Consider the following 15,424-nt stretch of genomic DNA (forward strand, 5'->3'; position numbering starts at 1 on the left):
AAGAGGCTTGCTAAATAGCTAGCATTTGTTGCACGCACGTGGATCTTTCGCAACCGACGGTCAGCTCGCATCCACATAAACAAGGGATTAAATAGTAGCTCAACTAACATTGCTTATCGCTAACTAATCAATTTAAAACCAGGAACAAATAATAAAAAGTGTAGCAGCAGTACAAAACCACAAGAATGTCTTCTTGTTGAACTCATGGCAGGCGCCATCGAACTGAAACCATGCCGCAGCTGTGAAGAACCTTCGTGGTCGCCAAAATGACCTCTTTAACTCACCTCCACAAACAACAGCATGGTCTTCTTCTCCCCGGACAACGTTATCCCTCGCTAGACACCTTGTAGGCGAATTAATCTAGCTCACAATAACGCAGCAACGTATTATTCCACTTATTTCCGTTTAAAGCAAAAGTGCAAGTTCACTGCCAAAGGGTTTCGCGGCCAATATCTGCATCAATCCCCTTTGCTCTGCGTAAGCATTTACACGCCGCTAGACGAGTCTGATTGGCCGGCGTGCACCCGTCTTTCCTTCGCCTCTTTTGTGATCACATGCAGAAGCACATTTTGAAAATCTCCCGCCCACCATTACGGGATTGGTGCATTGTGAAATACGTCATATGGAATCTCCCTGTGATTGGAGTGGGCTTTCGTCTGTCAAACGTATGTTCAAGTTACCGGAACTGTAACCTCTGCCATCAAGATCGCTGCTGAGCACGTGGCGACAGCTGAGACAAATGCTGTAGTGCTACAGGGTTGACAAAAATATTGAATGAATGTAGTCAAATATGAACAGCTTACTTACGAATAACACTAACTTACATTTGGAAGGAGTAAAATGGTTTATATAATGATCAAATGTGTGCATTACTGTAATATAACAGTGTATAATATCGTAATGTCACGAGGCATCGAATTCAGACAATGGACAATCTGGTGGGTGGATTTCACTGCATTTACCCACTGTTCAAAGAAACTGCAGAAAACCTATACTTGGAAAAAAAAAATGAGAGAGCCCTATAAAAAGTCTTTTAGAACTGTCGAATAAAAATGTGTTTTGATGGCAAGTCAGACACAAAAATTAATCAAGTAAGCCATTTTGTTCAAAACAAATATTAAACGCGTACAATATTTAGTTTATTAATTTATTATATGTTATATTTCTACTCCAAACTCTAATTCCGGACATCTTTATCTATACTAGCTTGTCAGAAGCCAAATAAATGGAATTTTATCCTGTATCCATACAGAAAAATATGCTGGGACCATAGGCTGAGACCCACTAGGGGCTCCAAATTATAACAATTATTTAAAATGAGACAAAACTGGCATTAAAATGAGCTATACTATGTTATACTACTAGGCTGTTGAATGTTTCAATCTTATTGGTTGACGAACGTTCTAAGGTGTGCAGTGCAATATGTATTTTCAGGGAAACGGCCAGCTAAAGTAGGTTCCAGGTCTTGACTACATTATTACTTCACCAAATGATTTCAATTATTTCAAAAGGTCCTTACAGCCTCCAACAGCAAAAGTACCAAAACCCACAATGACACTAACCAAACAAATAAATATAGTAAACAATAGGATAAAACAACAAATTATTTCCATGTTTTCTTCCCCACAAAATTAAAGGTGATTTACTTTTTTGACCATTTTTTCAAAATCCTATTCCTAACCCACTTACAGCCACTGAGTTAGAAGCACTGAAATGAAAATTAAGCAATTTAATCATCTGTGGAACGGGCAGGACTCGAAAATACTCCAGCCAATCATTTCCAAGACCACCTAGTGCGTCAATCAAATGGTCGTACCATAACCCCTCTTCAAGTGGGTGGAGTCAGGGCCAGCGTTGAAGGGAAAAAGGTAGGACCTTTTGAGTTGTGTATTTTCTAAATCTGCCAGCTGTTTTGCAAATCCCATACCCTCCCTTTTAAATTTTATTATGTACGGAAAGCACATGCTCTCTTTCTCCCGCTCTCTCTCCCACTCAAACACGCACAGAAACATGTTGTCAGCGCTGCTCTGATGTTTTTATCAGTAAAATAGTCTGACAATTTAAAAGCTACATGAATTTCTCACAAGCAAGGTAACGGCGCTGCTGAGACAGCTGCCAAACACTTTTTAAAGACGCACAGACTCTGGTAATTCACACACGCTTAATCTCTCTCTCTCTCTCTCTCTATAAATATTAGTCAATAATTCAATGGCCTGTTGCCAATTAATCCTTCCTTAATTCACCCCCACATTAACTGTCTTTAAAAACCTCAACATAATAGGTTATGTAAATTTAATAAATCAGTTTAAATTAATAAAACTCCATGGCCATTCTTATTATGAATATAATTTTTTCTTGTTATGTAGGTAGAAATGTTGTGTACAAAAAAAACGTAAATCCTCATTTCTTAGGCCGTGTGTCCACCAAAGCGTTTTTCCATGCGCATGGCGTATGTTTTCAATTGTTTTCAATGGGAGCGCCGCGTTTTTTAAACGCCATGAGCGTACCAAGGCGCTGAGCGTTTTTTTCACGCTGAAGTGCCGAGCGCCCAGAATTTTTACTGGTCGCTGGGAGTTGAAAAATGTTCAACTTTGGATAAAACGCAGCGCTCATCACTGTCACTTTTTACCCAGCTGTCCAATCACAGTGGAGGAGGGGCGGGACTAATAACACACCAACCAACTGTCACAACATTCAAACTGCTGCGGATATTCTGTATCATAGCAACGAAACGTCTCAATGGAAAAAACGCTGCGCTAACAAAACGCTCTCAAGGGCCCAAAGCACGGCATCTTCAGCAGAGCGTCTAGCATTTTCAGCTGGCTAAAAACACTTTGGTGGACACACGGCCTTAATCCTTTACCCATTAAAGGTGCAATGTGTAATGAGACATTCTACATAACCGCAGGCACCCCCTTCTATGAAGGTCGACATATTGTGACGTCATGTTTCTACCGTAGCCGAACGTGAACAAACAGCGCTACAGAGTGCGTTTCGTCACTACCTTGAAAGAGAAGCTGCAGAAACCTAGCCATAAACACTGTGAGGGGACACTATTGCCTTGTCAGTGGTGTAAAATATGTAGTTGAATTGTTTCATGTAACTTAGTTCTTCTCCCTCGCTGTGTTATGGCTTTACTAGGATAAATGTCCTGGTTACACTTGTGAGACAGCTGATCAATACTCGTCATTGACCGTAAAACAGTATGTTACAGGAATCACAAACCCGTCGATCGCAGTCAACAAGTCACTAGTCCGCAGTGACATAAGATGCCCCTGACGGGTTCTCTGTTTACTGGTTACCGGAAGAGAGTACAATGTTTAATAAAGTCGTAGTTTTTGTTATTTGTGGACCAAAATGTATTTTCGATGCTTCAAAACATTCTAACTAACCCACTGATGTCACATGGACTACTTTGATGATCTCTATTTCCTTTCTGGACAAGGACAGTATACCGTACACATTTTCAATGGAGGGAGAGAAAGCTCTCGTACTAAATCTAAAATATCTTAAACTTTGTTCCGAAGATGAACGGATGTCTTACGGGCTTGGAACGACATGAGGGTGAGTCATAATGACATAATTTTCATTTTTGGCTGAACTAACACTTTAAGCAATTGTAAAAGTAAAAACACAGTGTAAAAACACAATAATGTAGCTGGTTTTATCATATGAGCCCAGGTCAGATTTGGAAAATGCGGATGATCAAGCCGATCAATCTGAACCAACTTTGCAAGCACAACTTGAGCAGAATGTTTCACAGTGCTAATTAGTCTTTGTATAAAACCGCTTATAAAAATATAAAGCAACATTTTTTTTTGCTTTCGCCTCAAAACATACCGTGTCTCAGCGACATGAATACAACACTACAATTCACCGAAACTCCGCCTTCTCTCTTTGCATATGCCTTTGGTGGGAATTATGCTAATTTTTCACAATGTGATGTAGACTTTTGAGGAAGTATTAAGTGTGGACTTTGGTTGATGTGCTTTAAGTAGATCTGGATAGTTAGAAAAAATCCCTTTGTGGGAGACTATTAACTTTGCAGATCATATGCACGTACAAACAGATACATTACACACCAAAGGACATTAAAAAGAATCATATGACATTGACCGCTTTAAAGTTGACCTTCCTCACCATGTTACAACCTCATTGCAATGACTAAGCAGTAAGCACTAACAAAAAGCTAACACACACAGGCATGATATGAGAATCTGGGTAAATCCCTAACAGTAATATGTACCTGATAAATGTATAATGTACCTGTAATCACAGTGGTGTCACAGTTAGAAACCCTGTTTAAAGTACATTAGTAGCATTTGTTTGTTTTTTTACTAAGTGGAAAAACAGTCATGCATCTTGATTTTTTAGACTAGAATATCAGCAACCTTGATTAAACGAGAACCATTTAATTTGAATAATTCAGTTTCAATTATTTCAATCATTTTAATACCCATAAATTATTAAAATTAATTATTTTGACAATTGGAACCAGCATTATTTAACGTTACACTAGATTTGAATTATTCTAATACTAGAAAAAAATCTCGAACTTGAAGCAAGCTGTCAGGTGGTATTAAGTGTTTCTTATTTCCAAAAGAGTTAACCCGCTTGTAATAGAAAACGTAAACTTTAGCTTGAGTCACGCGTCCTCGAGTCATGCAAACATTGCTCATTTACAGTAACATTAGAGCGCTCCGCTGCTGAACACGTGCTCTGTCATTTATGCGCAGACGAAGCATCGGTGTCAATATATTTAGTTTATGTTGCCTAGTAATGTCGTTTACCGGTGTCCGGCTTAAAGCCGGTGTCGTGCCAAGGTACTTACCCCTGAAAGGAAGTGTATCCCCGGTCGCGGGAGCGCGCACGCATTCAGCAGGAGGTGTGTCATTACTTTGTCCAAGATGAATTAAACTATAACACGTGAATTGTTTAAGTCATCGTTTTACTGTTGTTGTTGTTTTGTTTTTTTTTATCGACGAGGTTTAGCAAAGACAGATATCATGTGGCCCATCAAAAACTAATTATTTTGTGGGCAAACGATCTAGCTTCATGCACGGAATGGATCAATTCTCACGAGAATGTACTGAAAAACTAAGACGACCATATCGTTTCACAAGCAAACAGCCCGTGGATATAAAATTGTTCTTACCCCCCCCCCCCCTCCTCCTCCTTCCATGGTGAATTATTACCAAAATCATTCAATAATGCATTGCACTTATACATAGGCAAACAACGATTTTACCGATGATGGCCTATCATCAAGTGTTTTATTTTATGAATACTGTACATCATGTCTAATAACAGCAGTGAATATGAACACATTTCCTATTTCCTGACTAAAGTTATAGTGGGATACAGATTTTTTCAGACCGTATTTTCGACCTGCCAAAATATGTACCCCCCCCCTAAAATCTACAGGTGATGGCCTATCATCTAGTGTTTTATTTTATGAATACTGTACATCATGTCTAATAACAGCAGTGAATATGAACACATTTCTTGTTTTCTGACAAAAGTTATAGTGGGATACAGATTTTTTCAGACCGTATTTTCGACCTGCCAAAATATGTATCCCCCCCCCCTAAAATCTACAGGTGATGGCCTATCATCTAGTGTTTTATTTTATGAATACTGTACATCATGTCTAATAACAGCAGTGAATATGAACACATTTCCTATTTCCTGACTAAAGTTATAGTGGGATACAGATTTTTTCAGACCGTATTTTCGACCTGCCAAAATATGTATCCCCCCCCCTAAAATCTACAGGTGATGGCCTATAATCTAGTGTTTTATTTTATGAATACTGTACATCATGTCAAATAACAGCAGTGAATATGAACACATTTCCTATTTCCTGACTAAAGTTATAGTGGGATACAGATTTTTTCAGACCGTATTTTCGACCTGCCAAAATATGTATCCCCCCCCCCTAAAATCTACAGGTGATGGCCTATAATCTAGTGTTTTATTTTATGAATACTGTACATCATGTCTAATAACAGCAGTGAATATGAACACATTTCTTGTTTTCTGACAAAAGTTATAGTGGGATACAGATTTTTTCAGACCGTATTTTCGACCTGCCAAAATATGTACCCCCCCCCCTAAAATCTACAGGTGATGGCCTATCATCTAGTGTTTTATTTTATGAATACTGTACATCATGTCTAATAACAGCAGTGAATATGAACACATTTCTTGTTTTCTGACAAAAGTTATAGTGGGATACAGATTTTTTCAGACCGTATTTTCGACCTGCCAAAATATGTATCCCCCCCCCTAAAATCTACAGGTGATGGCCTATCATCTAGTGTTTTATTTTATGAATACTGTACATCATGTCTAATAACAGCAGTGAATATGAACACATTTCCTATTTCCTGACTAAAGTTATAGTGGGATACAGATTTTTTCAGACCGTATTTTCGACCTGCCAAAATATGTATCCCCCCCCCAAAATCTACAGGTGATGGCCTATCATCTAGTGTTTTATTTTATGAATACTGTACATCATGTCTAATAACAGCAGTGAATATGAACACATTTCTTGTTTTCTGACAAAAGTTATAGTGGGATACAGATTTTTTCAGACCGTATTTTCGACCTGCCAAAATATGTACCCCCCCCCTAAAATCTACAGGTGATGGCCTATAATCTAGTGTTTTATTTTATGAATACTGTACATCATGTCTAATAACAGCAGTGAATATGAACACATTTCTTGTTTTCTGACAAAAGTTATAGTGGGATACAGATTTTTTCAGACCGTATTTTCGACCTGCCAAAATATGTACCCCCCCCCTAAAATCTACAGGTGATGGCCTATCATCTAGTGTTTTATTTTATGAATACTGTACATCATGTCTAATAACAGCAGTGAATATGAACACATTTCCTATTTCCTGACTAAAGTTATAGTGGGATACAGATTTTTTCAGACCGTATTTTCGACCTGCCAAAATATGTATCCCCCCCCCTAAAATCTACAGGTGATGGCCTATCATCTAGTGTTTTATTTTATGAATACTGTACATCATGTCTAATAACAGCAGTGAATATGAACACATTTCCTATTTCCTGACTAAAGTTATAGTGGGATACAGATTTTTTCAGACCGTATTTTCGACCTGCCAAAATATGTATCCCCCCCCCTAAAATCTACAGGTGATGGCCTATAATCTAGTGTTTTATTTTATGAATACTGTACATCATGTCAAATAACAGCAGTGAATATGAACACATTTCTTGTTTTCTGACTAAAGTTATAGTGGGATACAGATTTTTTCAGACCGTATTTTCGACCTGCCAAAATATGTATCCCCCCCCCAAAATCTACAGGTGATGGCCTATCATCTAGTGTTTTATTTTATGAATACTGTACATCATGTCTAATAACAGCAGTGAATATGAACACATTTCCTATTTCCTGACTAAAGTTATAGTGGGATACAGATTTTTTCAGACCGTATTTTCGACCTGCCAAAATATGTACCCCCCCCCTAAAATCTACAGGTGATGGCCTATCATCTAGTGTTTTATTTTATGAATACTGTACATCATGTCTAATAACAGCAGTGAATATGAACACATTTCCTATTTCCTGACTAAAGTTATAGTGGGATACAGATTTTTTCAGACCGTATTTTCGACCTGCCAAAATATGTATCCCCCCCCCCCTAAAATCTACAGGTGATGGCCTATCATCTAGTGTTTTATTTTATGAATACTGTACATCATGTCTAATAACAGCAGTGAATATGAACACATTTCCTATTTCCTGACTAAAGTTATAGTGGGATACAGATTTTTTCAGACCGTATTTTCGACCTGCCAAAATATGTATCCCCCCCCCTAAAATCTACAGGTGATGGCCTATAATCTAGTGTTTTATTTTATGAATACTGTACATCATGTCAAATAACAGCAGTGAATATGAACACATTTCTTGTTTTCTGACTAAAGTTATAGTGGGATACAGATTTTTTCAGACCGTATTTTCGACCTGCCAAAATATGTATCCCCCCCCCCAAAATCTACAGGTGATGGCCTATCATCTAGTGTTTTATTTTATGAATACTGTACATCATGTCTAATAACAGCAGTGAATATGAACACATTTCCTATTTCCTGACTAAAGTTATAGTGGGATACAGATTTTTTCAGACCGTATTTTCGACCTGCCAAAATATGTATCCCCCCCCTAAAATCTACAGGTGATGGCCTATCATCTAGTGTTTTATTTTATGAATACTGTACATCATGTCTAATAACAGCAGTGAATATGAACACATTTCTTGTTTTCTGACAAAAGTTATAGTGGGATACAGATTTTTTCAGACCGTATTTTCGACCTGCCAAAATATGTATCCCCCCCCCTAAAATCTACAGGTGATGGCTTATCATCTAGTGTTTTATTTTATGAATACTGTACATCATGTCTAATAACAGCAGTGAATATGAACACATTTCCTATTTCCTGACTAAAGTTATAGTGGGATACAGATTTTTTCAGACCGTATTTTCGACCTGCTATAAAAGGTATCCCCCTCTCCATATTCCACAGATGATGGACTATCAACGTCTCCACTTCCTGTGGCGCCAAGAAAGCAAGATAAGACCCCCGCCATCCATCTTGAGCAGCACCCGTCCCACTTTGTGCTGGACCGCACGTCGCATATTGAGATAATGTCCCGCATCAGTCTGTTGGTTTTTAATAATTTTAAGATGATAAGACACATACTTGGAAGGTGTAATAATACAACAAGATTTAATCAATAAATTCCTCCGGAACAATAATGTACACAAAATTAAGGAGTACAAGCAGTACACAGGAAGGCCTCCTCCGTTGGTGGGCTTTTAACACACATATGGTGGAACCACCGCAAACAAACGTCACACTGAATCTGGAAAACAAATTATTTGGATTCAGTAAGAGGTTGCAAATTTTCATTCCTGTGTAATTGATATTTGTAATATACTGTACAGTAATTATTGTGGAGATAAAATAATTATGTAATGTTTGTAAGTCCTGGGCAAAATAGAAGAAATATAATATAAATATCCAACATAACACTACAATAAAATTCTTAATAACTTTATATCAAAACATATTTCATTTCACATTTCTTAAGTTTGATTTACCCAGCTCAAATCTTCCTTGGGTCCTTCTGATCCACAGAAGTGACATATGTCAGTCAGGTCATCTTAGAAACAAAACAAAACACAGAGCATGAATCTATAATTCTTAGTTTTTCCACACAAATATTTTTTAGGTTAGTATGGAATAATTCTGATGGCTCCATAAAATTAAAAATTCAAATAGTATGAATAATGAACAAATAAAATATACACCACCATTAATTTAGATCATTGACAGTTTTATACATTGAGAATTTATTAAACCAAAAACGTTCACTGCTGTTATTAGACATGATGTACAGTATTCACAAAATAAAACACTTGATGATAGGCCATCACATGTAGATTTTAGGGGGGGGATACATATTTTGGCAGGTCGAAAATACGGTCTGAAAAAATCTGTATCCCACTATAACTTTAGTCAGGAAATAGGAAATGTGTTCATATTCACTGCTGTTATTAGACATGATGTACAGTATTCATAAAATAAAACACTAGATGATAAGCCATCACCTGTAGATTTTAGGGGGGGGGGATACATATTTTGGCAGGTCGAAAATACGGTCTGAAAAAATCTGTATCCCACTATAACTTTTGTCAGAAAACAAGAAATGTGTTCATATTCACTGCTGTTATTAGACATGATGTACAGTATTCATAAAATAAAACTCTAGATGATAGGCCATCACCTGTAGATTTTGGGGGGGGGGGGTACATATTTTGGCAGGTCGAAAATACGGTCTGAAAAAATCTGTATCCCACTATAACTTTAGTCAGGAAATAGGAAATGTGTTCATATTCACTGCTGTTATTAGACATGATGTACAGTATTCATAAAATAAAACACTAGATGATAGGCCATCACCTGTAGATTTTAGGGGGGGGGGGTACATATTTTGGCAGGTCGAAAATACGGTCTGAAAAAATCTGTATCCCACTATAACTTTTGTCAGGAAATAGGAAATGTGTTCATATTCACTGCTGTTATTTGACATGATGTACAGTATTCATAAAATAAAACACTAGATTATAGGCCATCACCTGTAGATTTTAGGGGGGGGGATACATATTTTGGCAGGTCGAAAATACGGTCTGAAAAAATCTGTATCCCACTATAACTTTAGTCAGGAAATAGGAAATGTGTTCATATTCACTGCTGTTATTAGACATGATGTACAGTATTCATAAAATAAAACACTAGATGATAGGCCATCACCTGTAGATTTTAGGGGGGGGGATACATATTTTGGCAGGTCGAAAATACGGTCTGAAAAAATCTGTATCCCACTATAACTTTTGTCAGAAAACAAGAAATGTGTTCATATTCACTGCTGTTATTAGACATGATGTACAGTATTCATAAAATAAAACACTAGATGATAGGCCATCACCTGTAGATTTTAGGGGGGGGGTACATATTTTGGCAGGTCGAAAATACGGTCTGAAAAAATCTGTATCCCACTATAACTTTAGTCAGGAAATAGGAAATGTGTTCATATTCACTGCTGTTATTAGACATGATGTACAGTATTCATAAAATAAAACACTTGATGATAGGCCATCATCGGTAAAATCGTTGTTTGCCTATGTATAAGTGCAATGCATTATTGAATGATTTTGGTAATAATTCACCATGGAAGGAGGAGGAGGGGGGGGGGGTAAGAACAATTTTATATCCACGGGCTGTTTGCTTGTGAAACGATATGGTCGTCTTAGTTTTTCAGTACATTCTCGTGAGAATTGATCCATTCCGTGCATGAAGCTAGATCGTTTGCCCACAAAATAATTAGTTTTTGATGGGCCACATGATATCTGTCTTTGCTAAACCTCGTCGATAAAAAAAAACAAAACAACAACAACAGTAAAACGATGACTTAAACAATTCACGTGTTATAGTTTAATTCATCTTGGACAAAGTAATGACACACCTCCTGCTGAATGCGTGCGCGCTCCCGCGACCGGGGATACACTTCCTTTCAGGGGTAAGTACCTTGGCACGACACCGGCTAGCCAGGCGTAGCTAATACTCAACTAAGCAGTTTCAGAGGATCGATAAAACGTGACAATCTGGGTAGCGCGCAAAACCAGAGGTAACGTTAGTTTGTGAGCAAATTGAAAGTACTGATGCTTAACAATTAAAAACATGTGGTCTAAACACATTTGTTCTAAATATGGAAGTGCTACACTCTACACGAAAAGTTAATACACAGTAACGTCGACGTGTTTCACGTCAGATTAAGTGGGTTGTGCAGATTCAGCACCACAGGCCTGAGCTCACCATGCCGCCGAGCTCCTCGCCGGTTTTCTCCTCTTGATCTCGGGCTACTGGTCCTGGCTCGACCTCCTCCTTCTGTTGTGCTTGGCTGCTACTCTCCGAAGTCATCGGCCGCCTTCGGCTCTGCACCGGGCGGCCACTCTCGACCCCGATCCGCGATCAAGCGCCTCCTCTCACCGGCTGAATGCAACAAGCACTTGCTCTAGCTAGTTAGGGTTTGTTTGTCTTACCGTTACAGAAACTAAACAAAGATGGGAAAGGGAACAGCGCTTACACTAACGTTCGCGAATCTATCCACAGTATGGGTGTACTTCATAACCCAATACTGAGTCCGTTCCTGGCAGACGGCAAAAATTCACACACCGCCACCGTCCCGACAGACAATGCGACCACCCCCTCCATCGCGCTCGCTCTTCCCTGGCAACAGAGCTCAACACGCGGCGCGCCGCATAGCAACCAGCAGGCGCTATCGCCGCATAAACAGCGACAGACGCGCAGCGAAACTCTGCAGCCGGGCAACTGAACCATGACACAGCGAATAATACACAGATTATTACCGAAGCCTTCGCACTCAAACTAATGACAATTAGAGTCAATCCTTCGTGTAATTAGACCAAGAAAAAAATACAGAGACATGTAGTGTACGGTTTTAAGTGTCAATTTTTATTATTTGTTTCAGCATGGATGGAAAATTGTACATGTATGTTACAGTAGTCAAAAAGTTGCTGCTCTCTGTAACATGGCCCAGTAACTCATCTGCCTGCATGGGACAACAAATCAAACCATTGTTTTGCTTGTAACGTTACATTTCTGTAAATTCCCTTTTAGCCGAGCACGAACATTTTCTTTAGCCGATTTATTTAAAAAGTAAATATTTGCTTTATTAAAAAAAAAACATGCAAAGTAAATCTCCTCCAAAGACACCCCAGTCTCGCAAATACAGCCACAGGCCGTGTCCAACGCTTCATTTGTTCACTAAACATGAGAATGAAAACGGAACAGAATTGTTTTGTTTTTAGTTGTTTAATGCAGGCAAAGTGCTGGACTTCATTCTGCCCCGAGGAGATGTGACATCAGAGCAGTGGTTCTCTGTTTCAAGGGTTCAGAATGGATCCGTCTGACAGGTCAAACCTCTGGATTTTCTGCCATGCTTCTTGTAATTGTTTTTAGGCTTTGGTGGTGCCAGATTGTGATGCCTGTTGGCTGTGCAGTTGCTGAAGCTTCATATTCATGACTTCCACCACAGCTGTTAGGAGGTAGATGAAACGAATTTAATGCATTTACGATTTTGAGCAGGTCTTCCTAGCATTATCAGAAATTGTGACTGTATGCAACAGGTTGATCAGGGGTCTTGTATGTTTCTGAAGGGGTTTCTTTCGTGATAATGGTAAACTGTAAGACTGTACATTATCCTACTTATTACATGACTAACCAAATAAATAGACATGAAATACTAATATGAGCTGAACGAAACTACATAGCTGCCAACTTTGGAGTTTATCTTGGAGAGAGACTTCTCCAACAGGATGCTTCCTGCACACGAAAGGTCTCTCGCTCGCTTTTTCTCTCTCGCGGTTTGGAGCACAATCTGTCTCGCGTGTGCGTTTGCTCTACATTCCGGGAGATTTTAACTAATTTGCATAATTTGACTTGGAAATGGTCAATATATTTTATGTATATAATAGTGGTCAAACAATTAAAATATTAGTTAATCGCACATTTTAATCTATTCCAAATGTCTTTTGATTTCTTTTTGTCCCATTATATTTTCTCATTTTAATGCTCTTATCAACATGGAAAAGTGGATTGGCTTGCTCTGAACAAATGTTTTATATTGAAAACAACGTTATACAGTGTTCAATTTCACACTAATTCTCACTTAGAGCAAATAATCTCTCACACAATCTAACACTGTCCATCAATGAAGTCACATCAGCTGTGTGTGTGCTTGGCCATCATCAAGTGGTACGATAGCTCAGTTCACAACAACAAAGCACACAGATCACTTTGGTCAATGGAACCATTTGGCAACTTTTGAAAAGAAAAATTTCCATTCAGAATCTTATTGGCATCCATTTTGGCGTCTCATGTTCGCCATCCACTCAAAACGTAACGTTAACCAACTATTTCTCTGTCTCGCAAGCCCAAACGAGTGTGTGCGGCGTTGTCCTTGTTGTTTTGATCCGCTTGCGCTTTGGTCGAAGAAGCAAGCCATTGAAATGAATAGGTTTCATAGCGCAGCGGTGCGCCCTGTTGCAAAAGCATGTGAAAAAAACGACAAAGTTTGCTGGGCCAAAAAGACCATTAATCGCGCGATAAAAAAAAATTGACGCCGTTAAAATGGGTTTGCATTAACGCCGTTAATAATGCGTTTAACTAACAGCCCTAATATATATATATACTGTAGTCAACATTTGAAGTGGATCAAAAAAGTTCATCCAAGTTGTCCTAAGACAAGAACGGGTATTGTTCAAAATTCATGTAAAACTTTGATGAAAGCTTTTAATCCATTTCAAATATTGACTATATATATATGTGTGTGTGTGTGTGTGTGTGTGTGTGTGTGTGTGTGTGTGTGTGTGTGTGTGTGTGTGTGTGTGTGTGTGTGTGTGTGTGTGTGTGTAAAAAAATCACCTTGTTTCATAGCATGTTTTTCTTGAAGGGCAGGCTGAATTTTCTCAATTTGTTTTGTAAGGAAGTCAATTTTGCGTTTAAAAAACTCTTTGCCATCTTCTACATTCTGAAAAGATTTAAAAAGCAGTGAGATTTACTTAGACTTTGATTTCCTTAAAAGTACAAATTATTAAACAGAACAGCAAAACCCTGGCTCACCTTCTCCACGAAATAACCTGTTCCGACATCCACTAAGACATGATTCACGTCATTAAGCTTCCCAGGCACGTACATCTGCAATGCAGTAGTTAAGGGAAACAACTTATCTGAGGTGGATACAAATTAATTAATAAACACCAAACTGCCCATGTGACTTTGTTGAGGGTCAAAAAAAATCAATCAGCACTAATTTATCACTCAGCTGTTGGGAGGATACAGAACTGGTGAGAGGGACAAGTAGTTCTTTTCCTAAGAGAAAAAAAGTAATAGCAAAAAGAAGCCAGTGAACAGATTAACTATTTATAGTAAAGAAGCATCATATACAGTTTAGCAGTAATACTCACCTTCATTGCTTTTGTTAAGGACATTCAAACTGTCTTTGGCTTCCACATATTTTGTTTGGACGACTTTTAACTGGCCTATAGATGATGACAGGAACTCTGTTTCCTAGAAAACAAATGTTTGTAAAATGGCTCTGATAAACTGCTGCTTTGGAAAAAAAATAATAATAAAGAAATAGGGGTGAAAGGCAATTTATACTGAACTAATGTTATAGGGTATAATGTTAAAACTAATGTTAAGTAATATAAATTTCTCACTTTCTCTATATCCTAAAAATAGAGGTTATTAATTTAGCTCATTATATACTTGTTAAAATAATTCTAAAAAGGAATAGTGCAGACAAATAAAAATGTCATAATGTTTTGACACCCTTCACTTTCATTTTATCCAATGAATGGTGAGCGAGGCTGTCATTCGGCATCTAGTTTTATGTTTTAAACTGACATTTAAGAATAAGACGGTTGGTAAATAATTACAGAATACTCAATTTTGTCTTAAGTATTCGTTTAATGGCGAATTAAAGACAGCACTACCAGAAGCACGCGCACACACAGCATGACAACCGCTGCGTGCATGTCAGGAAGTTGAACCACTGGCAGAAAAATACTATCGTAAGCAGCAATTTAGGGATCTGAAATCAAAGAATTGTTATATTTATAGCACAAATTACCTGATCAAGTTGAGTTTTCAAGCCTTCTAATTGTGGAAGAGACAATTCAGTCAGATTCACCGCCATGTTGACAATTGAATAGGGGAGGAAAGCTTCCGGGTCAACCGGACACAACTGGAAGGACTTTTAGCAATGATTTTGCATTTCGATATATTCGA

General features: G+C 38.1%; 2 protein-coding genes and 1 long non-coding RNA gene across 7 annotated transcripts in view; all 3 read right to left on the minus strand.

Annotated features, from left to right (window-relative positions):
- The window catches only part of larp4ab (La ribonucleoprotein 4Ab), a 31,539-nt gene extending 19,687 nt beyond the window's left edge, over positions 1-11,852 (minus strand). For 2 of the 5 annotated variants that reach the window (XM_039689156.2, XM_039689155.2), the window contains exon 1: positions 11,426-11,848. In XM_039689156.2, the coding sequence (XP_039545090.2) occupies positions 11,426-11,530 (105 nt within the window). In that variant the 5' untranslated portion in view covers positions 11,531-11,848. Of the gene's footprint in view, positions 1-284; positions 545-11,425 lie in introns of those variants that run through there. The other 3 variants (XM_039689153.2, XM_089134277.1, XM_039689157.2) reach the window with 3 other exon arrangements.
- LOC120485143 (uncharacterized) lies at positions 8,424-11,153 on the minus strand. Its single transcript, XR_016169512.1, has 3 exons — positions 11,076-11,153; positions 9,151-9,212; positions 8,424-8,912 (listed from the first exon to the last, which is right to left on the minus strand). It is a non-coding gene; the product is annotated as an uncharacterized LOC120485143 (long non-coding RNA).
- A 212-nt stretch (positions 11,853-12,064) lies between the features above and the next one.
- On the minus strand, positions 12,065-15,375 carry pfdn5 (prefoldin 5). The gene is made up of 6 exons (XM_039689197.2): positions 15,267-15,375; positions 14,599-14,701; positions 14,472-14,503; positions 14,255-14,329; positions 14,057-14,162; positions 12,065-12,668 (listed from the first exon to the last, which is right to left on the minus strand). The coding sequence occupies exons 1-6, from the start codon at positions 15,330-15,332 to the stop codon at positions 12,589-12,591; spliced, it is 462 nt and encodes a 153-aa protein (XP_039545131.1). The 5' UTR covers positions 15,333-15,375; the 3' UTR covers positions 12,065-12,588.
- Positions 15,376-15,424: the final 49 nt, after the last annotated feature.

The sequence above is a fragment of the Pimephales promelas genome, chromosome 8, assembly GCF_988280905.1.
Source record: "Pimephales promelas chromosome 8, fPimPro1.hap1.1, whole genome shotgun sequence".
Classification (NCBI taxonomy): Eukaryota; Metazoa; Chordata; class Actinopteri; order Cypriniformes; family Leuciscidae; genus Pimephales; species Pimephales promelas.

Bases quoted from the DNA above. Each gene is read 5' to 3' on its own strand.
- pfdn5 (XM_039689197.2), bottom strand. From the start codon at position 15,332: ATGGCGGTGAATCTGACTGAATTGTCTCTTCCACAATTAGAAGGCTTG. The intron at 14,504-14,598 runs GTGAGTATTACT...TTTTTCTCTTAG, and splicing joins CCTTAACAAAAGCAATGAAG to GAAAAGAACTACTTGTCCCT. The intron at 12,669-14,056 runs GTGATTTTTTTA...ACCTCCTAACAG, and splicing joins AAAACATGCTATGAAACAAG to CTGTGGTGGAAGTCATGAAT.